The 24611-nt window shown below is 52.9% G+C and overlaps 1 protein-coding gene across 4 annotated transcripts in view; it reads right to left on the bottom strand.

Annotated features, from left to right (window-relative positions):
* The window catches only part of TSPAN9 (tetraspanin 9), a 204931-nt gene that overhangs the window by 80690 nt on the left and 99630 nt on the right, over positions 1–24611 (bottom strand). For 3 of the 4 annotated variants that reach the window (XM_017546058.2, XM_037744825.1, XM_037744827.1), the window contains one exon: positions 1486–1565. In XM_017546058.2, coding sequence (XP_017401547.1) covers positions 1486–1548 — 63 coding nt within the window. In that variant the 5' untranslated portion in view covers positions 1549–1565. Of the gene's footprint in view, positions 1–1485; positions 2508–24611 lie in introns of those variants that run through there. The other variant, XM_017546057.2, reaches the window with a different exon arrangement.

The raw sequence follows: 24611 nt of genomic DNA, 5'->3' as shown, positions 1-24611 counted from the left end.
TCAAGTCATCTCAGACCAGCCTCCTTGGCAAAGAAACCCAAGCCCCAGGTACAGGAGGGGGCTCCTCTCCCCAAGAGAGAAGATGAGGATGCCTGCCCCACACCCCAGATGGCATGCAACTAGCGAGGTGAGGACAGTGAGGGAGGTCATCACGACAGCCCCTGTTGGACTGGAAAGGAAGGCCAGCACTTCCAGGACCAAGTGATTGGCCCAAGGTCACACAAGAAGCTAGCGCAGAACCAAGACTAGAGCCCGGTCTTCTTTCCTCCCAGCCCTGCACCTGCCATCCTATGGGGACAGTTACGCCCTCCACGCACACCCCCCACCCTAAAAAGTTTTTCAGCTCATGTGGACCACTCCACACAAAAGCTGAACGCCTCTTCAGCACAACTGTTTCTTCCCAACTTCACGCTGAATGACCTTCTCCTGCCCCCAGTGCTCCTCCTGGACCATGGGCAGCTGACAGCCTCCAGTGGGCAGGACAGACTCTGGGGCAGAGCCAAACATCTGTGCTATGTCAGGGCTTGGGTGAAGAAAGGCAGAGATGGCAGTTGGGATAAAGGAACAATTCAAAACAAATTTAGGAAGTTTTCAAATTTTCCTAACCAGTATTTCTTATGCACGTGCACGTATGTGCGCACAGCCTCCAGAGTCACACGGAGGACAGAGAACAATTCCCAGCTGCCCTACCCATTCATACCTTCTCTAGAAAAGTGCCTCTCACCAAGGACAAGGGCACCCTGCTTATCTCCCTTTGTCCCTTCCGGTCACTGGGGCTCCCAGAACCTGGGAGCACGTGGCTGGCCAGCTCCCTGCCCAGTCCACTGCAGTCCCTCAAAAGCAGCAGCCAGCCACCCGATGGCAGCATGCCCCCTCCTTTCCCACCCAGACCCCAAGCTGCGGGCATATCTGAGGACTAGCAAGTAGGTCCATCAGCTTGGGACAGGGGCTCCTCCTCTTTTTCCTGGGATTCACTGAAAGGAGTGAGAAGATACGGCTGTTATACCCCGCCCCCCTCCAACCCACTCCTATAAAATGCTGCAGATTGTACTCTTGTGCATTCAGGAGGAATACATGAAGAAATTCAGAAAGACATTCTCACTGTGCCTATCTCCAGCTCAGGCTCACAGCTGTTAAAAAATCTGACCCACAGCCATTACTGCAGGCTGCCCAGTGGGAGGCACTTCCAGCATGGGTTTTCTTGTAGGGGAAGGAGGTGGTGCCAAACTTTGCAAGCCTCCTAAGAGTCGAGCAAATCTCTCCTGGAAGACAGGCAAGCTGGAGCCCCCATTCAGCCACCAAAGAGAGGGAGAAAGGAAGAGAAAGGTGCATGAAAGGGGGGCGGGGGCAATTTTTTAAAAAGCACACTTACCACTGTGCAGAGAGCAGAGCAATGCAGCACGGAGGAGGGAAAGGGTTTTCGCGCTACGGTAAGCAAAGAGGCAGGGGAAGAGGGCAAAGGGAGAGAGAAATGGAAGGACTTACCCAGAATATCAAATTGAAGAGGAACATCATGTACTTCAAGCAGCAGAGGCAGCCCCTGGCCATGTTGCACTTCTTAAATTCTAGGAGGAACACAAAGGACAGGTCCAGGTAAAACACCACATACTTGCTGCCTTTGGGTGCATTGTACTTGTCGGTCTTAACGCCGGCCTCGGCGCGGCTCTGGCCCCGGGAGCCCGCGGTGCCGTAGAAGGCGCCGGCCGTGAAGCCGCGGCCGAACGGGCGGCCGGAGGTGGACGGCTTGGCAAAGTCCGAGTCCTTGCTGTCCAAAGATGGACTCCGGTGAATCGAAGAATCCTCGCTACTCGACTTCTCCATGCTCGCGGCGTTCCCGGGGGGCGCGAGGGGCGGGGGGCATCGCTCCCAGAATGGGACGGAGGGGGCGCCCAAGTCGGGCGCGGGCTGCGGGCGGGCCGGCGGAGCCTTGCACGCCCCCTCTCTGCACCGGGGCGCACTCACGGTCGAACCCCAAGCCCAGGGGCCGCTGCCTCTCAGACGGCGCCCCACTCCTGGCCGGCGGGCCCAGGAGGGCTCTGCGGCGCGGCGAGGCTCTGTGTGCGCTAGCGAACGATCCCCGGGAACCGGCTCGCCCGCGTAACTCAGCGTATTTGGGGAGGCTGCAATTTGATTTCTCTTTCCAGGCGTCAGCTCGCCTCCGGCCGCTCCACGCGAAACAGAAGGGCACCGGGATCCAGGCACCCTAGGCACACCTCTCCCAGCCCAGCCCAGCCCCAGCGCTGAGCCCCCACCACTTGGCCGGCGCTCCTCCTCCTCTCGTTCTGCGACTTGGCGGAGCTGCCACCGGCCTTGGGCTGCCCCGGCGCACGGCAGGCAGTGCCGAGGGATCCGCCGCAGCTGCAACCGCTGGGCTTTCCCTGCGAAATCCCAGCCCCGGCCCGGCACTCGACTCTGAAATCGCCTGGAGCCCCCTACCCGGGCCCTCGGCCCCGCCCACTGCTTTGCATTTGACCAATGGGCGCGAGACCTTCCCGGCCCCGCTGGGGAGCCACCCCCTCCCCAATGACACACTATCTTTAATGGGATTAGCGTTCTGCTATGTGCCTAAACAAGTGCACCGCGAGCCCTCGCTAAATGTCAAGGGCTCTGCAGCTGGGGGGTGAACCAGAACCTTCAACGGAAAGCGCTGGTCTCTTTTACCCGAGCAAGGGAGCGGCGAGAGGAGGAGGAGGATGGCTGGAGGTACCCAAGGCCCAGGCAAGCCAGAGGAAAGGTCTGGGGAGAAAGACTGGGGCGGGACAGAAGCGCAGCCACCGTCGAGCTGGCCACCGCCCCCTAAGCACGTGGGGGCCTGTCCGGCCAGGGCAAGCGGCCTCCCGGATGGACCTACACACACACACTCTCTGACACACACACCCCATGCCTTTACACACGTGGGTCCGGCTAGGGTGCACAGGGAGACGGGACCGCAGGGGAGGTGCGAGTTATCAGAAAGCGCTGGGGGCCTCCGCAGGGTGCGCGCCGCCCTCCCCGCCCCCTCGGCGCGCACGCACGGGCGCGCACACTCGCGGCTCTGCCAGGCTCCTGCAGCTGCGCGAACCCCTGCCCCGCGTTCTCGGTTGGGACGCTGCAGCGGCTGGAACCCCGGCCAGGCTGACAGGGGCAGGTGGACAAAGCGGGGCCCTGTCTTGCCCTTCCTCACCCCCCCCGTGCCAACAGTGATGTAGGGGTGCCCCTGGCCACTGTCTGGGTGCTGTCCCGTAAGGTCAAAGAAACAGCAGGAGAAATGCTTTCGCTCGGGTCTTGGGAACATCCTACCGTAGAACACTGAAACTGGGCGGCCTCCCTTGGGCTGGTGCAGAAGTCTGCATTGCCGACCGGGGCACCACACTTTGCAAATTATGATTAGAAGACTTGCGAGTGGGGAGCCCACCTCTCTTTTCTGCTACCCTTCCAGTCGCTCAGGAAGAGAATGCTGAGAGCACCCGAGGGCAGGAGCCACATTTTTCCAGATTCTGTAACTCCAGCCCCTAACACTGGGCTTGGCCTCTGGGGGGAGCTCAATAGGGATGACTGGATGGAAGAATTCATGCCCTACCTGGGGCTGTGGGTGTGAAAAGTCCTCTCTGGATCCCAGCAGGCATTTATGTCACAACCAGAGCTGTGCGCTAAGCCCTGCGCCAGGCCCTTGAAGAAACAGATACTAGAAGTGGGGCTCCCTGCCCTTCAGGCAGCCACAATCCAGTTAGGAAGACAGGAGGGCATTAATCACCAAGGCAGCACAGATGGGCAGACACAGCTACCACAACAAGCATGGCCATGGTGGGAGGGGAACATTAATTCCAGCCAGAGGGACTTCCAGACCCTCATCACAAAGCTGTTGTGATCACCCGTGCTGGTGGTGACCTGTGCTAGTGAGCCTGCCGCCTCACTGGCTCCCTGGCAGGCCCACCTCCTAGAGCTGAGAGCTTTCCCATTCCGAGTACAGCTCCCCTATTTTAAAGGAACCTGCAGAGCCCCTTCCCAACTCAGATGGGGAGCCCAGCAATAAAACCTAGTGTGTATTACGGCCACTAGCAGCTACTCTCTCTGGGTTTGGCACCGCAGTCCCACCGATGCTGTCTGCAGATGAAGGGGCAGATGTCTAGTCGCTTCCTGATGTATGTAGCACCAGGGCCGCCTGACTGGCATGGCTAATGCCTTTTGTCCTCTGCAGCCTCACCTGGCCACTCCTGCGGGGCCGATGGCTCACAATATTACTTCTTTGATGCAGGGATAGATCATTTACCAGCTGGACTGGGAGTCAAGAGACCTGTTTTTCACTTTGAGCTCTTTTTAGCTGTGTGACGGAGAGCAAGGCAGTTTGCCTTTCTGAGCTCCCATTTCCTCTTCTTTAACATGGGGATTAAAAGAGCCTACCCCCTGGAGGTGTTACAAGCAAAAAGTGAGCTGGTGGATATGAGAAAAATCTGAGGACATGAGACTGAACAAATCAGAGGGGCTGATCTTACCAGACTCAGGTGGGGACCTCGCGTCACGGAGGGCCCTCCCAGGCTGGCCCCCTCCACTTCCTAACCCATTTACATCTCTTCTTCCCAGCTCACACCTTGTCCAGGCAGAACAGTTTCCTCATTGTCCCTGATCTGTCCACCTTCAATTCTGATTATAAATGAATTTGTGCCACTAGCCACTTCCTCAGAAGTTCGAGGGGCTTGGGGGGGGGGGGGGGGGGGGTGGTCCCCAGCAGGTAGGGGGGAAACAACGGGCAGGCAAGAGAGGAAGAAGAGGCTGAATGCAGCTGTTCTGCTCCCTCTGGTCACACTTGTCAAAAGGGCACTGAAGTCACACCTGTCCATCCCTGAGCAAAGCTGCAGTGAAGTCCTATCAGGGCACCCAACTTACTCATCAGAATCATAAAAGCACCTTTGACATATAAATCCTTCTATACCCCAGGGACCAAGCTTCCCACAAAGTAACTCACTCACTCTTCATGACAACTCTATAAGATAGGTATAGGCTATTACCCGCCCCACCCCCCCACATTTTACAGAAAAGAAAACTGATTTCACATCCCATGCTCCACACTCTCTTGGACTCTAAACATAGTTTCTGCCCCTGAGAATCTTCCAGGCTAACAGACTCTTAAAGCACAATGAGGAACGTGAAATGCCATGTCCTGGTGTGAGGTCATTAGATAAAAGGACCCTGAGTAAGGGGCAGCGCCCCTGGACTGCTAATGAGAAAGGCAAGTCATCACCCAGATGTCCTTGAGTTACCTGACACTGGGCTGGAAGAAGGAAGCTGGTGTGGGGAGAGGCAGGTGGTAGAGCAGCCTCAGGAAGGCAGCCCTAGGAACACATCCCTCCTCCTCCCTCTTGCCATGAGCAAACCATCCATTGGTGCTGGCTCGTTCAAGATGGGAGGATGTGGAATAAGGACCCACAGAAGACACACAGCTGAGTGAGACAAAGCGTGGATCTCAAGGAGCTCAGAATCTAGCTGAAGCAACCCACCTGCTACCCCACTCACGACTGCAGCTCGAGAAGCCAAAAGCAGAGTGATCGACGGAGCACAGACCATGGCAGGACAAGCACCAAGCTGTCCCTTGGCCTCCCCTTGCAGAAGGGCTCTCGGAAGTAGACGGCCTCCCTAGAAAGGTGTGAGTGTGGTACCTTGCAGAGGCAGCGAGGGGACAGGCCTGACTGAAGCAGGAGAAGGTGCTTGGAGGTCAAAGTGAGCTACCTTGTGAAGCCTTGCATGGCTCATGAAAAGTCTGGGCTGCATCCTGCAGTGTCCCAAGCAGTGAGGCCCATGATTAACTGGTGCCCTAGGAGGCTGGGCCTGGCACTGGCATCAGGATGGAGAAGAGGCAAGATGTGAGAAGGACAGTGGCTATGGCTGCCTCGACTCCTTAGGTTTGGGGTACAGAAGGGACAATCAGAAATGGTACTGTGAGACACCACCCCTCTGCCAGCTCCCAGTCCTTCTTAGCTTGCCACACCCAGGCGAGCTGACAGGTGCAGGCTGCCCCTTCAGGGGCTCTCTGATTATGTGAACAAGGCAGCCTGACTTCACTTTCCTTTTTTTTTTTTTTTAACAAGAAAAGTGAAGCAATTACAGCATTCTCAGAGGGGAAGAAGAAAAGTGAATACATGAAATCAACATGCCACATCTCTGCTAGCTGGCAACTGGGGAGATGTGAGCTTTGGAGTAAATGCCAAGCTCTCTCTGCCTCTCTGTGAATTCCTCAGGCTGGCAGCATGAGATGGGGCTTAGTCTTTGGTCTCTCCCTCACCCACACACAATCAGAGCCAATGGGCCAGTTCAGAGCCCCTTTCTGGCCCATGCTGAATATTCCCATATTTGACACAAGGTGCAGCTTATGAGGTACCCTGTGCCTTTAAGCCTCAAACAAGGCAGCATCCCACAAAGCCAGGGTTCAGGTTAGACACAAAGTGGCGCCTGCCACCCAAAAGAGCATATGTGACACAGGCCCCATTTTAGAAGGGACAGCTGCTCACCTCCCCCCAATTTTTAAACTCCAAATTTGGGATCTTCTTAGCTGTACAGAAAATGCTTTCGTTGCTGAGCAAACCATTTGGCAGCCGTGCCAAAAGATAACAATGGAGAGGTCCCTAGCAGAGGGCCTACATGATACCGGGGTGGGTGCAGGGACAGGGGGTCTCCTCTGCCATGGAAATTAAACAGCTAGGAGATCAGGTGTTAACGTACTTGGCCACGATCCAGGATGGATGGTAGCAATAATGATGAAAAAGGGTTGGGGTAGAAAAGAAGGAATGGTACTATTACTTGTTTTTAATCTTTTTTTTTTAAGTTTCTGAGACCAGTAAAGAAAAGAAAAGAAAGGCCAAGCATGGTTGCTCATACCTGTAATCCCAACACCTTGGGAGGCCAAGGCAGGTAAATCGCTTGATCCTAGGAGTTTGAGACAAACCTGGGCAATATAGTGAGACCCTACCTCTACAAAAAAATACAAACATTATCTGGGTGTGGTGGCATGCACCTGTAGCCCCAGCTACTCAGAAGGCTGAGGCAGGAGGATCACTTGAGCCCGGGAGGTTGAGGCTGCAGTGAGCCAAGATTGTGCCACCACACTTTGTTTGAGTGACAGAGCGAGACACTATCTCAAAAAAGAAAAGAAAAAAATCAAGCAGGGTTTGGCTTCAGTGGGAAAGTTCACAGACAGAGGGACACAAAGGGTTGCCAGGGTACCTCCCTCTCTGGAGAAAGGTCTGCTCCTTCCTCCTTCTCAGCCCTTTGTTCAGACTGCAACTACAGTTTGTCCACCTGCCTCTGCTGTGGTCACTGGGCTTCTAAACGAAAGCATAGGCTGTGTTTGGATCATTTCACACCATCCCCCAGTGCCTGTCAGTGACCAACCCACAGCAGGTACTTGGAAAGAGCTGGAGGACAGAGGGGAAAGGAAGACCAGCATCCCTAAGTCTTAAGCTCTCCTCAAGGACAGGCTGACAGCCCTGAGTTCATTAACCGAAGGATGGGACCCAAGCCAGAAATCTATGGAATTGTTCCTGGAAAGCAGACTATCCAAGGGCATCTGAACCTGGTGAGCTGAAACACCCAGCTACAGATAAGTGAGCAAATGCCATGTGGTCAGCTATTTCACAGACAGACAGACGGACAGATAAACAAATGTATGGATCCAGAGAGCCTCTGCGGAGGAAGAGTGGGAAAGGTCTGAGGTAGAAGAAAGACAAGACTGAGACAGGAGCAGGACAGCGGATGGGGCAGCCCCTCGACCTCTGCCCAATGGGCGTGGGCTGAACCTCTTGGAGGTGCTCAGGAGCACTGCTGCCCCAGCCCTGAGTCTCTGGTGAACTCTTACAAATTCCCTAGTGTTGCGTGTCACCTCTCAAAGCCCAAGAGCAAACCTGTCCCCCAGCTGTGGTCCGCCCTCAGCAGAGACCACTCCTGACTACCAGAAAACACGGCCATGTAGAGGCCCTTGGCTGTGTGTGCACTCCACCCATGACAGGTGGGCACACGGCTCACTACTACAGGGGCCTTCGGACAGATCAGCTAGCTTAGCTCCAAGGAAGTGGGCACAGCTGTAGACCAGCTACAGCAATGTGGCTTCTGGACCATGAGAAGCCAGGCAGGAGGTGTGGACTGTCACAGAGCCAGCCTCCCTCCCACTGTCCCCGAAATCAGCTCCCACCACATACCCTGGTGACTGTCAGTCAGCCAGGCTCAGAGGCCTTCCATGACCCCTGTCCATACAACCATCCAGCTCAACCAGAGAACAAAACTCTAGTAAAATAACAAAAGGGGACACCCCGGGCCTTGCGACTAGATGCATCTGTGTCCAAATCCCACCTACAGTGAGTTACCCAACTGCTAGATGACCTAGAATGACCACTTAACTGCTCCATATCTCAATTTCTTCAGCTAGAAAATGAAAATAATATGCACCTTCCCAAGCACTATGTATAAAAATAGGGATCAAAGGTTACAAAGGAACCTAGAAGCTGCTCAGTGGATGGAGGCACTATTCTCATTCCTAACAATACTTATTATAGTCAACATGGACCCAGTTCCTGTCTAGCTACAGTGCAGCTGAACAGAGAAAGAAACGCCATCAATACCTAATGTGGTGTGTCTGAAATTCTAAGGGTAAGTGCTGGCTGCTCCTTCTCCTCCTCAGGGAGGCCCTCAGTTCCGAGCCCTCTTCTCTTCTGCCCAACTTTCCTGTATTTGACCATCTCCTCCGTTCCAGGGCCATCTGCATGCTGGTGGCACACCTAAACACACGCCTGGTCCTGACCTGTCATCTCCCTGGCTATCTCACAGACAGCTCCAGGAGGGACTGACAACCAGACGTGCTCCCTGGCACCCTCTGCCCCTTCTCAACACACAGCTGAGTTTCAGGTTCAGCACCCTACTGCTTATGCCAGAAGCCCCAGACTCATCCTTGGCTCCTGGCTGTCACTTGCTCCCACCTGCAAGCAAACACAAGTCCAAGCCACAGAGCCTCCCTCCACCCGGCATCCTCCCTGGCCCCACCCTTGTCCAGCCCTGCTTCATGGCTCACCTGGGGTTCTGCGGCAGCCCCTGCAGCCCCCCATTCCCTCCTGCACCCATCCATTCACCTAAAGCAGCAATGCAATCTTCCCACTCTTGTGCCTCTCCACCGTAACCTATCAATGGCTTCCCATCTTACTTGGATTATAACTGTGTGTGTGTATTTGCTATTCCACTTTTCTCGTACAGTCCAAATCCGTAGAGCAGCCTTGAAGGGCCAGCACAATGGACCCTTCTCTCCAGCCCCTTTCCGACATTCGCAGCTCACCCATTATAGCCACAGCCATGAGCTCTCAACGTTCTGCCCTCCTCAGAGCCTCCGCCCATGCTGTTCCCTCAACCTGGATGCTCTTTCCCAGCCCACTGCCTGGTTTCACTCTATTCACCCCTGAGCTCTTGTGAATTATTGAGGAAGGTCTATTCTGGCTTTCTGGCTGCCCCCCACTGTCAAAGCCCCCCTTCGTTCGATACGCTTCCTTACACCACCATTTGCCGTGTTTTTTTCTCATAGCAGTCACCACCATTGGAAAGTCCATGTTTCTTAGGGTGAGAGTTTTACTGATTCTTCTACTAGACCATGAACCCCAGAGAGGCAGAGACTGCATCTGTCTTTCTCACTGCTTTACACTCAGTACCCACTACTATTCCTGACCTACAGTATGGGCCCAATCGATACCTGATGAACACATGCAGAAGAGCTCAAGGGAGAGCGTACACCAGGCAGGCAGGGCATGCAGGGAGGGCTTCCGGGCTTTCCAGGTGTCTGATCATCTCGCGCCACCTAAGCAACAAAGCCTGAGGACACTGATGACCTGTGTGGCCTCTAGTTGCTCAACCTCTGGTTCCTCAACTACAAAACACGCAGGCTGGACTAGTTGTTTCTCTAACGTTGCTTGGAGCCCTGAAATTCCCTGGGACTGGGAAATATGAAATGGGACTGGACAGGCAGAGGGGAGGGGGAAGAGCACCCTGGCAATGGGGCAGCTGAGCAGAGCCAGGGCACAGCAGAAGGCCCAGGACATTTGGGAGGCACCCACCCACCCCGCTGTAATGAAAGGGGGCCTGAAAGGAGGGTGGGCCGGAGCACAGATGACCTGGATGCCAGGTGAAAATCTGCACAGGCACGTCCCCATCCCACTGCTCTCAGCAAGTCCATCTCATACCTTTCTCGGCCTATACTCCCACCAAAATGAACCCACATCGAACTCCCCCTCATCCCCTGGCCTTTGTACTAGCTGCCCCTCCTCCCGAAACCCTTTTTCCCCCACACTCCGAATGGCTAACATCCACAGTCCAGTTGGCATCAGGGTGCTGTCACCTCCAGGAAGCCTCCTCGGTACACCAGTAACACACAGTTCATCCCACCATGATGTCACCCGTTCTCTGATCTTCCCCCACCCCCAAAATGTCAGCTCCTTGAACACAAGGACTGTGTCCCTCCTCTTTGTCTTCCAAGTACGTGGCATTTGTTTGGCACGCTGGTGCTCTGAAGTCACTACTGAACGCAAGAGTAGCAACAGGAAGAATTTTGGTGTGCATCTTAAGGTGAAAGCAGCTCTTTGGAAAAAATCAGCCTTCACTTGGAGCAGGGGAAGCTTTACAAAAAGAGTAAGAGCAGCCACTCCTGCAGGACGGTCATCTCCTCTTGGAGAAGGTTTACCAGGTAAAAGCAGGCAACAGACACTGGGCCCTAGAAGAACGGAGCTGGTGGTCTGCCTGGACAAAGAGCCACCCACTTGGGGTGTCAGGCCATTTTCCAGGGACGTTCCAAGGCAGCCCATCTTTCATCCTAAGGCCAATCAGCATTCTTGTCAGACCCTCACAAGGGCCTGGAGTGCGAAGCACTATGCTGGACAGACAGATGTACCTGCACATACACATGTGTACACACTGAGCCCACTGACCCTGGGAAACAGGAGAAAGAAAGCGTTTGTTATTAGTACTTATCAAGGAAGGCAGGTGGCTGCGGGGAGGATGAGATAAGGCAGACGGCCGGGCACAGGGAAGCGTGATGAAGCCTGCGACTTATTGCCATGCACCAGTGGAAATGTACTGACCCAGCAAATCCAATATTCCTAAACCACTCCACGGAGGGTGCTGACTTGCCAGCTGGGACGGCGCTCTGTAACCTCACATCCAGCCTGACTGTGCAGCTGGGACCCTTCTGCTGATTTCAGGAGCTGCTGCCTGCTGCCTCCCTCGGCCCACTCTCCCTCTACAGGGCTGGTACTAGAGCCGACGTGGAAAAAGGCTGTGTGTGTCACACTCTGTCAGCACTTGGGGATGCTCTAAAGTGAAGAAGATGGAGAAGAACCAGTGCCCCAGATTCCACGCTGCTCTGCAGCCCCCAGGGGAGGGAGCCTGTGCATGTTCCACTCTAGCTGATGGAGTGAGAGGTGTCTGGATGGGTGGCAAGGGCAGATTTAGGCATCCCTAATGGGTGTCTTATGGCTCACAGTCCCGCAATGCATTATGTCACTTGTGGTCTCTGAACCTCCATGAGTTGCTCTGTGAAGTAAGGCAGGAGCACTGGCTGTGGTCTCATTCTGTCTCTCTGCCCCCCACCCCCTCGGGCTGGCCCACAGCTATGGGGCTGTCACTCAAAGTGCCTCCCACTGAAGGAGGCCTCCTAAAGGCTTCTAGCCCATCAGAAACCTGGAGGCATTTCTTTTCATCTCAAGGTATTTGAGGTGAAAATGGTCACAACCCTCACTTTCCAATCAGCCATCCAGGCTACCAAGCCTCTTACAGTCCCAAAAGGTGCTTTCAAAGGCTCTTAGGTTGCTCCAGCCCAGGTCTGTTCCTGCTGTAACCCAGTCACACATGATGTGTACCCTCCTCAACACACACCCAGAACACAGACAGCACACATGCGACCCTGGAGTCAGACACACGTGCGTCCCCACCATAGCTCCTTCCTCGTGACTGCCTCCTGTCTCCCAACCTCCTGACCAGGCTCCTTGCACCGGCTCCCTCCTTAGCCACCCTCCCACATGCTGCCACTAGTACTGGCCCAAGGCAGAGCTTGGCACGTGCCATGCTGCCCCTCATCAGCTCAAAAACATCCCCAGAGATTTAAACACAAATATTCAAGCTTGTCACTAGGGCCCTTCTACATAGTACTCTGTCGGCCTTCCCCACAAATCCCAGACCTGTGCCCTCCGCCTCCAGCAACGCCAGCCCCTCAAGGTGCAGCCCAACCCTGTGCCTGCACACATGCCTCCACCTCCAAAGGCTCCCCATGCCTTGAGGAGATGTTTCAAGGTTCATCTCAAATGTCACATCCCCCACAAAAGGTCCCCCAAAATGAAGAGGCACTCTTCTTGTTCTAGTCCTGTCTTTTGGACACTGATTTTACTCTGCACTGCATCACAATTATTTGCATAAATGCTTTTTCTCTGTACAAGACTAGAAGCTCTGGGGAGAGAGCTCACCTATGCTCCTCTTGCAGCAACCAGCCCAGCTCCATACATGGTGCAGGAAATCTAAAGGGAAACTGAGTCTCTCCCACAATGCACAGAGCCCTAAAGCCTCACGACCACCTTCACATACTTACCTCAGCTCACATATCGGACACCCTCTAACACTGCCCTCAGCCTAACTAGGAGGTATTCACCTTGATAGATCACCACCATGTGTCCTCTCTGGAGTAACCCACCCGATCCAGCCATCTACAGAAATCACCAGGGAGCTCAGATGTCCGGCCTGGAGTTCCAAGAATGTGGTTGGGCTCCGTGAGGCCCAATGTGTCCGAGTGGCTGCATGTCACTCATCCCCCAAGCTCTGGCCCCAGGAGGCACTTCCACATCCCAGCCAGGCCAGGCGCCAGGGCACACCTGCTCTTCCCCTCCCCCACATTGCTGCCAGAGGAAATGCCAGCCCAAAGCCATGGCCAGCCGGACACGGCAGGGACACGCCCCAGGCACTGACGCTGTCCCCTCCCTTCCTTCGCCGCCCCGGCCTGGGCCTGACCAGCACCCTGACACAGCCCCCATCCCTCCACGAATGCACATTCCCCTTGCCGCTCTGTCTGCCTCCTGCAGGATGAGTATACAGCAAGCATAGCCATGCCGCAGGAGCCTGGCAGGACACAGAGCGGGCCACCCCAGCACTTTGGAACCTGGGGAGACACTGACAGCTCCCTGAGTGCAGGACACGTGCTGAATGAATGAATGAATAAATGAATATGAGTATGCTTCTGTTTCCTCATCAATAAAACGGGGTTAAGTGTGACCATGAAGGATAGATGAGGTGGTGTCTGGGAAACTACTTTACCAAGTAGGAGGTACTTGCCTTCAGAACCTTTCACCCCTACACCCCCACATACCACACCAGCCATCACACTTCACAGGAGCTCAATAAAAGCAAAGGAAACCAACACTGATGAATCAATCCCTGCAGAGTTCCCCAGTGCCTACAGGCGCACCACCCTGAGTCTGCCACTACAGATGTTCCCAAGGAGCATTAGCCTCTATGGGGCAAACGCTCCATCTGCATCTGGGTGAAGAGCAATAAAATGAAAGGGTGGAAGAGAAGTGCCCCTGAGCATGTGTGGGAGTGGGGGGCTCAGCCTCGGAGTGTCCCCAGGACCTGCCCAGGGAGGGTCTGGCCCATCAGGAAGGGCTTCTTGGAGAAGGGGTATCTGCTGGGCTTGCACGGCATCCAAACAGGAGGAGGACAGAGGAGAGGGAGGCCTGTATGCCTGAATACCACAGCACAGGCCTGTTCATTGTGACTCTTGCAGCTTTTTCAAGGGACTCTCATACTAATGGTCACATCTGATCCTCACCACACCACTGCAAGATAAGCAGGGAAGTTGTCCCAGTTTATAAATGAGAGATCGAAGGGCCAAAGAGAGGAGAGCACTCTTCTAAGCAGGTTAGGACAGCTGGGACTGGAACCTATGTCTCCTGACTTCCAAAACAGCGATCTTTCCTTACACCAAGTGGCCTTACCTGGGTCCAGTGCTGGGCCCTGCTTTTATGGACGAAGCTGGCCACTCCTGGACATACACATACCCAGGCCACATACACAAAGGGAGGCAGAGGAAGGAAGGAAGCCGGCTGAAAGGATGCTCGTACATTTAGGATTATCCAGCTAGGAAAAGCAGAGATGCCCCACGTCGCAACACCATGGGACAAGCCCTGTCACTCCTGGAAAACACACCATTGCCCTACCAACCCCAACCTTCATCACCCACATCCAGTGTCCCCCATGCTCTTTCTGACTTCACACGGCGTGAACACAGGTGATTTGCCAAGTGAAAGAAAACAGAGGCCCTGCCCTCTGAAACCACAGCACGGTTAGAATAGAAGTAACAAGCCAGTGGCGGGCTAGTAGATGCTCAACAGCCAGCTCTCCGGGGGCAAAGCCCTGATTTGTAGTGCTTGGCAATGCCATGGTGTAAATACTGCCAACCAATGGCCAATTTCAAGCTACCAGCAGGCACGTGTTCTAATTACTTTCTAATCGGCTCTCAAAACCAGTATAAGTAGCCTCCGGCAAACCACTGTAACAAACCCATCTCCCTCCCTCCAAAAGAAACTCCAGGCAGAGACAAGAAATCCAGCACCATCCTGCCCCTCCTCCCCAGGAGTAAGAGTCTCAGGTCAGAGCTTGGGGAGTAGAAACAGAGGATGGACGAGTCATAGGGAAAGGATGGGGCAGCCCTCTATCTGATCTCCGGGGACCTTCCCAAGAAAAACAGAGCTGAAATTATCTCTTACACTACAGTGATCCTGTCTCTCAAGTCAGACCATGCTACTGCTCTGTGCAAAACCACCTAATGGCTTCTCATCTCTCTCAGAGAAAACGACAAAGTTCTTAGAAGACTTTGCACGTACACACACACACACACACACACTCACTCACTCACTCTCTCTCTCTCTCTCTCTCTCTCTCCCTCCCTCCCTCCTGGCCCACTCACTCTGCTCCAGCTACCCTGACCTTGATGCTGTTTCTTACATTAGAGCCTTTACATTAGCTGTCCTCTCTGCCTGGAACACTCTTCTCCTAGATATCAGCATTGCCACTTCTCTCAGCTCCTGTAAACCCCCACTCAAATGTCATCTCTCCATGAGGCCTTCCCTGACCACCCCATTCAAAACTGTACCTCCGCAGCACACTTCATCTCTCTTCTCCTGCTCTGTTTCACTTACTGCTGTATTCCCAAAGCTACCAACCGAGCTTGGCACCAGCAGGTGTAAGTGTTTTTGAAAGAATGAATGAACGCCTGGAAAAGGTCTCTGCCAAACCCCTAGGTGCCATCTTGGCTTCCCAAGAGCAGGCAGCTAGGGAGTGTGGGAGCTCCATGGTTCCTGCCTGCCCAGCTGGGACAAAGGATACCTGCATTCTTGCCCTGGCCCCGACATATGTGACCTGGCACAGCTGCACCCTCCATCCCAACTTTGCACCTCATTTTCTCTCTTCATTTAGGCTCTAATGGGACCCTACATGGCTGACCCTGTGAAGTGCCAAGGGCCGGAGCTAAGGCCAAACAGGACACCAAGTCTGAAGGCCTCTGAGCTCTGCAGTGGGAGGCTCTGAGGTCAGGTTCAAGGCATTCCCTTAAAAGGTCTAGGAAGGACAAGCCCTTTGCTTCCCCCCAGCACCGGCCACCCCCGAACCCCAGCTACATCCATCCATTCCCCATTCTTCAGCTCTGGGCCTTGAAGAAACCCCCAAAAACACTCTACCCCAGTGGTTAAAGCCAGCAGAGCCCCAAACCCAGGCAGCTGCCCCATCAGGCCTCAGGCGGGCTCCCCACATGCCCAGCGGCCAGCTCACGCTGCTATTTTAAGTTCTGCGGGCCCAGCTGCAGCACGTAGCCACAGCAGGCTGGCAGCCGGGGTGGAGGTAGGGAAGCGAACTCACTAAGAAGTGCTGACCTGAGGCGCTCCAAAAGGGGAGACTGGTCATCCCCTTCCCACCACCCCTTCTCTACACAGACTGGAAACTCCCAGGCCCACCCTCAAATCCACCAGCCATGGGGTAAGTGAGTCAGGAGCTGCATTAGGCACGCCCAGATTCCATTTCTGAAAGTGACCCCCTGAGTTTCCACAGCAAAATGACTCTTAGCCCCACCCTGCCAACCCCTAAAAATTCCAGCAAAGCTATAACAAGCACAGCACCCATCTTCCAGGTCCCGACAACATGGGACAGATATCAAAAGCATAAGCCGAAGAAAGGAGTTAACCCGCTACTGTCTGAGATGGCTTATCCACTGAGTCCCCTGACTCACTTCTCCCGCCCCATCTCCCCTCAGTGACTGTGCACAGTGCCAGGCACACAGCCACACTCAATAAACACTTGCTGATAAAATGACTGCTTCTAAATGCATGCTAAAACCAAACATGATGGAGTGCTCTAGGGATAACGAGGTCTTCACTACCCTTATCATCAGCCTCATTATTATCCGCATTTCTGCTGACCTCATTGGACACTGAAGCAGGATAAAGCCTATGGAACCAAGGAACCAATGAAGCTTAGTAACAAAGCCTCCTCCCTGCTGGCCAGGAGGGAGACTGCCACTGCGCCACTCCAGCGGGACAGTTACACTGCATTCCCTATGAACTGTGCCCCCTGAAGTTGTGCAACACAGAGGCTCTGTTCCAACCCCCACTCTGCCATGGACATCCAAGGTCCCGGGAGCTGGCTTGAGAAGGAATACACAGAACAGGAAATCCAGGTGCCAGCTATTCCCATCCCCAACCTCATGCTGCAGAACATCAGCAAAACCATACAGGGCAGGACAGGGCTCCGGCAGTATCCCATGGCTTTCACTGCTCAGCTGAAGCAACATCAGCACCAGGGGAAAAGGAAGGAGATCCAGACTGTGCTATCATCAGGGAGCTCTGCTACCTTTCCCCTTGCTACCCATCTCCCTCCCTTCCTCCATCCCTTCCTCCCTCCCTCGCTCCCTTGATCCTTCCCTTGCTTCCTTCCTTCCTTCCTTCCTTCCTTCTTTCCTTCCTCCTTCCTTCCTTCCTTCCCTCCCTCCCTCCCTCTTCTTATAGGGTCTCACTGCAGCCTCCACCTCCTGAGTTCAAGTGATCCTCTCACTTCAGCCTCCCAAGTAACTGGGACTATAAGTGTGCACCACCACGCCCAGCTAATTTTTGTATTTTTTGTAGAGATGGGATTTCGCCAAGCCATCTGCCCACCTTGGCCTCCCAAATTGCTGGAATTACAGGTATGTACTGCGCTTGGCTGGATCTTCTTACTGAAGGAAGATCCCAGAAGCTATCAGAGATCTTTTGGTCTACTTCTCCTTCCCCCTCCCTTCCCTGGCTTCAGTCAATCCAGACTCGACTGGACATTTACATTGTAATTGTAGAAGTAATGACAACAGCCTGCATTTACAGAAAAATGTATGCTGTTCAAAGGGATTTCACATGTGTGACCATCACAAAAGCCCTGGGAAGTCACTGCAGCAGACATCATTGTACCCAAACTTACAAAAATGTTTCAAAGGTGAAGTGGCACACACCTGAGGCCAATCACCAAATGGACTGAAACCCAGGTCTTCATACATCTAGTCCAGTGTTTGTTCCCAAATGCCAAGTTCCCTCTAAAACTATTTCTCTAAGTGTGGGTCCCCAGCCAGTTGCTCCAGCATCCTTGGGCATTTGGTGACAAATGCAAATTCTGGGGTCCACTCTGGCCTAACTGAGAGTATCTGGAGCAGGATCTTGATAACCTGTCCTGTGAATGCTCTGGGGGGGATTCTGAACTGTGTTAAACCCTGAGAGCCCCTCCTTTTTCTGTTGACTGGATCCAACTGGCTCATCCTTTCACTAACCAAGCAGCAGCTAATCTCCCACCACCGCTAGCAACTCTCGCCAAACTAGAGCCTCTCTGGGTACAAAACCTCCACTGCTGTCCTTGTGTTCATCTCCCTGAAGATACATTTGTACCTAATCGCCAAGGTGATCCTGATGCATTTCTGTCAGGAACTGGAAGTCACGCCAGCTGGGGAGAGAACCCTGGCCAAAATCCCCCCTCCCCACCTTGAGAAGGGACAAATCTCAGATATGCCTAAATCCCTCTGTTCAGCTCAAGGCCATATTCCAGATGTGCCTAGTACAGAAGGATGCAGTGGGAGAGAAAGGGAAAGGAAAAGCAGCATGGACTCACTCCAGAGTGGCCTTTCCTTATGGCACTCTGGGGCCCCCACCCTCCAGACGCTCTCTCTGACACTCGGCCTTGCAGTTGTTCCCACTTGCATGTGTCATCAGCAACGGTGCTGGCTCTGCCTTTGACTGTTCACTTTCAGGCCTTTGCCCTAACCCCGGCAAACCCGACAGAGCAGATCCCAGTGTTCCAAGCCTCAGTCCCTGAGACAGCTCTCAACCTGCCTTGAGCATCTGTCTCCGACCATGCGGCCCTGACGCTGTCTCCACCACTCCGTGTTGTGCTCAGCTCCTGGCTGGCTGCTGCAGCCTCAGGGAGGGCTGCGTGGCCTGGCTCAGCTCTCTGCCAGCCTAACCCAATTCTAGGCTCCAATTAGCCTCCCCTCCCTTGGCATGGAGGATCCTCAGGCTGATGGCCCAGTTACAGATCCCTGCCTGGGGGTCCCAACACACAACTCACTCCCACTTTCTCCCCCTCACTGCCCCTTGATCACATGGCCTCGTTGACAGCCTGAAGGGCAAGTCTCTCTTTGCAGACAGACCTGTCAGCTTCAAGAGAATGGGGTGCCAGTTGTATTCCTGCTGGGTCCCCTTAGCATCTCCCACACCCTAGTCACATGCCAGTTACTCAATAGCACTGTTGAATGAATGAATGGGCAAATGAATTACTGAATAACTGCAGGCCATCCAACTGTTCTGGTAGCATCTAGTAGAAAAAAAAAAGTAGGAAGAGGGAAGAAAGTCACAGGAAGAGAAACAGAAAAGAGCTCACTCACATAAGGCCAAGAACAAGGCCATCGGCTCAGAGGGGGCTGTGCGCTCCCGGGAGCCTTGGGTGGGTGCAGCAACAGCCTTCATACTTCCCAAACCCTGAAGCCCCCACCCTCCGTCAGTAACCAGAATTAGCAAATTAGCAGTTTCTTCGTTCCATCAAGCAGAGCATCCCTCAAGCAGAAAGCCAGTCTGATCTGGGTGAATTAATTGAGTAATTAACTTTGCTGATCTGCTCCCTCCCAGCCCACCTTTCAGAAAGGGATGGCAGTGCCCCACAGGAGGGCTGACTAGGGGCTGGGGGTCCAGGGGACTGCAGCCTTCTCTACAAGCCCCAAGTTGCCAGAAACTCCTGTGTATCCTGCATCACACATAGGCCCTCCAAAGACCTCAAGCTGCTGCTTGGTTCGTGAAAGGACGAGCCATTTGGATCCAGTCAACAGAAAAAGCAGGGGCGCTCAGGGTTTAACACAGTTTAGAATCCCCCACAGAGGACAGGTTATCAAGATCCTGCTCCAGATACTCTCAGTTAGTCCAGAGTGGACCCCAGAATTTGCATTCATCACCAACATCTCTCAGTCAGCTTGGGTTCTGGCTGTGGTTCCAGTTTTGAGTTTGGGCACCCATGGGACACTGCAGGCAGCCTGTCAGATACAGCAAAGGAGCAGGGAGAAGCAGGTAAGATGAATCTGGAGAGAAGACTGAAGCGAATCACAGAAAGTAAGAGGCAGTGCAGGGCAGAGGTAAGGGCACAGGGGCTGGGGTCAGAAGGCCCAGGTGTGAGTCCCAGTTCTGTCTTCTAGGGACAATGTGACTTTGGGCATGTCACTTAACCCCATGAGCTTCAGTTCCCCGTCTGCAAAATGGGCATAAAGCCTACCTCCCTCTGGGCTCTCCTAGGATGAAATGAGCTCACTAGGTGTTACTTACGTCCAGTCTCCTCCCCTCTGCCCAGGCCAGAGGTCACCAGGCAGCCTTGCTGTCATTTCTCAGCTCTCACTACCACGGGGCACTGCCTTAGGATTCTGGGACCCCACCTGCCTGCCTCCACTTTCTCCCTTAGAGATGTGGATCAGGTGGTAGGGAGACATGGGTCAAATCAGTCCAATCGTATTCAAATCCCAGCTCTGCCCCATGGCAAGATACTTTCCTTCTCTGAATCTCAGTTTCCTTGTCTGAATTATGGGTACGATAAATGTCCAACCACGCAGTTGATGATCTATGTCCAGGATCTGATTCCGTGCCTGACACACACCACACTTCATACGCAGTAGATAATATTTCTTTTAATTACCATCCCCATCATGATTCCGGCTAACGGAATTAGTCCTTCCCTCTGGAGTAGTAAAGCAGAGGCCTAATTCCCCTCCCAGGTGCCAGCCTCTCACACATAAGATGCTGCCACGTGCCCCGAGTCTTCTCTTCCCCAAGCAAACATTCCCCTCGCACCCATCTTTCCACTGTGACTCATGCCACCGCCCCTGCCAAGTCTCCTCCTTGCCTGTCCTGGTCTGCCAGTGCCCTCCCTAAAACGCAGGGCCCTGAACTCCTACATCTGATCCGTGCGGCACCTCTAGCCCCACCTAAGTGCCCGGCACACAGCAGGTGCACAGAAACAATAGAATAACTTAGTGGATTCACAAATCAGGCCTCTGCTTATCATTTTAGTATGAAAAATAATCCTGTTAACCTAAGATCCTAAGACCTCTGTCTCAAGATCAAATTTATTTTAGAAAGGCAATGTTAAGGTGATAAAGACCTTGTTAAAAGGGCACATCCGAGCTTCCTGGGTGACAGGCACTTACTCTGGACACATCGACGAAAACAAAGAAGGTGAAAATCCAATTTCAAGAAATAAAGCATCTGAGTTATAACAGATATTCAACTGTGACCCAAATAAATTAATCTGTTAATTGTTTCCATCTGCTTTCACCTGCAGAAACCCCTTGATCCATGCTTTTCAAACTGCAGGTTGTGACCCATTATTGGGTTATAAAATCGGTCCAGTGGGTCAAAAGACTTTTTTTATTTTATTTTAGAAATAGCATCTTGCTCTGCTGCCCAGGCTGGAGTGCAGTGGTACAGTCATAGCTGACTACATCCTTTTACTCCCAGGCTCAAGTGATCCTCCTGAGTAGCTAAAACTACAGGTATAAGCCACCAGCCTGGCTAATCTTATTTTTTGTAGAGACAGGGTCTCACTATGTTACTCAAACAACCCGTCCACCTTAGCCTCATGAAGTGCTGGGACTACGAGTGTGAGCCTCCATGCCCGGCCCAGAAGACTATTTTTAAAAAATAAAACAGAAAACACCAGAATGTATGTCACACAGTACAGGTGAGAGTCACCTCATGAAACATTTTTGCAGGTGTCGCTGTGTGTGTGCGCTGAATTGCAATGTTTGGAGAAACAACGGCCTGGGTCTTTCGTGGTGACACGAATGGCCCACAAGTCTCAGAACATGGGTTGACTACCCATGAGAATATGCACTTTCTAGGCATGAAGCTCAGAGCTGCTTACTTTCTGCAAGGAGCTGCACCTGGCCAGGAAGGTTTACTCAGCTGCAGGAAATACACTTGGATTCACTCTCAAGATGGAGATGTGCCAAAAAGTTACATGCACCATGAGAAGAGACAGTGCACATCTTGTCAGTGGAAATGTGTTCCTGAGTCCGTCAATCCAGCGACATTATCTGCCAGATAGAACCCTGGCTGAGAATCTGGAGTTAAGATGCTCACCTACAAAATAGGGAGAATGGTGCCCCAAATCTGGACTGGACAATATATAATATGAACTCTTTATTCATGGATTCATCACTTGATTGCTGAAACAAATCAATGCTGGTTAACAAAATGCATGAAGTTAGCTCAGAACAGAACTATACCTTGCTATTAAATTAGAGAAAACCAGTTCTAAACACCAAGCCAATATTTTATCCGTTACAAATTCTACTCAGCTGTCTGCCTCATGCGTCTACAGTAGACACCACCTCCTGCTGGTTCTCCAAAACAGAAGGCAAACACCATGCCCTCACGCGCCTGAAGGCTCTGAGCAGTGGGGACAATGGCTTCATCTCTTGTTTCATTTAGGGCAGAATGAGAGGAATGGGCTTAAAATGCAACAGGAAGCCTGCAGAAGACAGAGCTGTTAAAGACGGGAACAGGTGACCGAAGCAGGTGCTAGCTACCACCCTGGGCCAGTTGAACCCCACCCCACCTGGAGACAGAGAGGGGTGAATGTCGGGGTGTGTAATGCACCCAGCACGGCTGCAGCACAGTCCCTTCCTTCCTAGATGACTTTGGGAGGTGCCTTCCTGTCTGCGGCATCCATGGTTCCAGGATGAGGCAGAACGATGAGTGTGGGGTTGCCACAAACAATGGGCCCTCTCGGCCGGGGCCCACAGCCTATTTCCAGCTCCTGATAGTTGCTGTCTAATGCCAACTTTGACAGAGGAATCCAGGGCATCCTGGGCCCAACATTGTTCAAATCACACATTCCTTTTCAGAAAAAGCTACAGAATAATTCTCATTCCTCCACCCTCCCAGAAGAAACCACATCAGAGAATGAGCAACCAGATCCCCACATGTGATGGGGACCAGGGGGATGGGCGGGAGCCACAGGACGTCTCCACTGCTGTCCATCAGATGCTGTCCCCTACAGCAGATGCACAGACATGCCCAGAAAGCTCGCCTGCCTGACCCACAGCTAAGCCCACCCTCAAACCACACAGCCAAGAGCAAGTGGGCACGACCAGAGGCCCACCTGTACCCCATCCAGACACACCACATTCTCAGTGTTACTGTTTCTACACCACACGTCTCCTTGACGTTTTGTGAAAACTGCAACTGAACTCTCAGGGAAGGGAAGGTGTTTATGGAGCATCCGCTAAGCATCAGGCACCAGGTTAAGCATGGGCATCAGAAACCCCTTCTTCTGGCTGGGCGCAGTGGCTCACACCTGTAATCCCAGCACTTTGAGAAGCCAAGGCGGGCAGATCACCTGAGATCAGGAGTTCGAGACCAGCCTGGCCAACATGGTGAAATGCCGTCTCTACTAAAAATATAAATATTAGCCAGGCATGGTGGCACATGCCTGCAATCCTAGCTACTCAGGAGGCTGAGGCAGGAGAACTGCTTGAACCCAGGGGGCAGAGGTTACAGTGAGCTGAGATCATGCCACTGCACTCCAGCCTGGGCAACAAGAGCAAAACAACTCTGTCTAAAAAAAAAGAAAGAAAGAAAGAAACTCCTTCCTTTCCATGGGTCACCAGCTACAGCTGAAAACTGAAATGCAAATGGACAAAAAAAAGCACAACTGTTATGCTAAGCACCATAGGGAGAGTGGGTACACCGGTCAGGAAAGACAGTGAGAAAAGGTCACAAAAAAGATAAAGGCAGAGATACAGAAGCATACGGGGGCAAAGGCCGGCACTGCCGCTCCCTGATCAGCATCACCACATGAAAACACTACTGCCCTGCGTGCACATGGTACCATGCTGCCTGCAGAACAGAAACCTGCACGACTGAGGGCCAAGGGCTAACCATCCACCCGGAGACCTATCCGCAGGCAAGACATGGCCCAGACACAGTCGACAGGACCTCGCACCCCTGGCGGACAAGGACGCTGGCTGTCACCTGCCTGTCCTTCTTGAGTAAGTGGGCTCTGGCTGGATCATTCTGTGATTAGGAATTTCACTACTTTGTTTCCTTGTTGTAAAAACTTGGGAACATTACAAGTCACGGAAATCCAAATTAAAACAACCAAGCCATCACTGTTTACCTATCAGGTTAAGGCCGGGCGTGGTGGCTCACGCCTGTTATCCCAATACTTTGGGAGGCCAAGGTGGGCAGATCACATGAGATCAGGAGTTCAAGGCAGCTTAGCCAACATGGCAAAACCCCGTCTCTACTAAAAATACAAAAACTAGCCGGGCATGTTGGTGGGTGCCTGTAATCCCAGCTACTCAGGAGAATCACTTGAACCTGGGAGGTGGAGGTTGCAGTGAGCCGAGATCGAGCCACTGCACTCCAGCCTGGGCAACAAGAGCAAAACTTCATCTCAAAAAATATATATATAAATAAAGTTAAAATAATAATGACAAAATACCTATAAGCTTAAGGTTTTTTTTGTTTTGTTTTGTTTTTGTTTTTTTTGGTTTTTTTAATTTAAACAAGACTACCCAATGCTGGCAAGAGTGCAGCACATCTTCTAGAGGTCCCACCGCCTCCCGATTCCCCAGCCACCTCCCATTCATGGGCTCCTAACTGGCCTCCCAGCCCCTCCTCTCTTGCCCTGCTGTCCATGGTACTCTTCCCGCAAATGCAGGGCGCCTTCCTAACACTTCTGCGCATTTTACTCACAGCTGACACCCTTTGATGGCCCCAATTTTCATGGAATGTTTAAAGAGGGGCTCTGGTGGGTAATCAAGAAAAGACTGGGCAACTCAGGAGCGCCTGAAAGATGCATGATTCTCAGCCAAGTATAGAGGGAGATGATGTAAAGATGGGAGAGCTGCGTTCAGTTTTTCTTTGGATTTTCCCTAACATTGAACAAATACTTTCTTCGCTGTAATGAGGGTCCAGAATAGAGTCCAAGCCACCGAAGGAAAAGGAGTGTGTCTTAGCAGCAGTGAAGTTATCAAACTATTTAGTCTTCTTTCAGCATTTTTTTTTTTTTTTTTTTTTTTT

Source organism: Cebus imitator, unplaced genomic scaffold, assembly GCF_001604975.1.
Source record: "Cebus imitator isolate Cc_AM_T3 unplaced genomic scaffold, Cebus_imitator-1.0 Scaffold187, whole genome shotgun sequence".
NCBI classification, from domain to species: Eukaryota; Metazoa; Chordata; class Mammalia; order Primates; family Cebidae; genus Cebus; species Cebus imitator.
The sequence above is the reverse complement of the archived record's forward strand: the minus strand, read 5'-3'. Positions and strand labels throughout refer to the sequence as shown.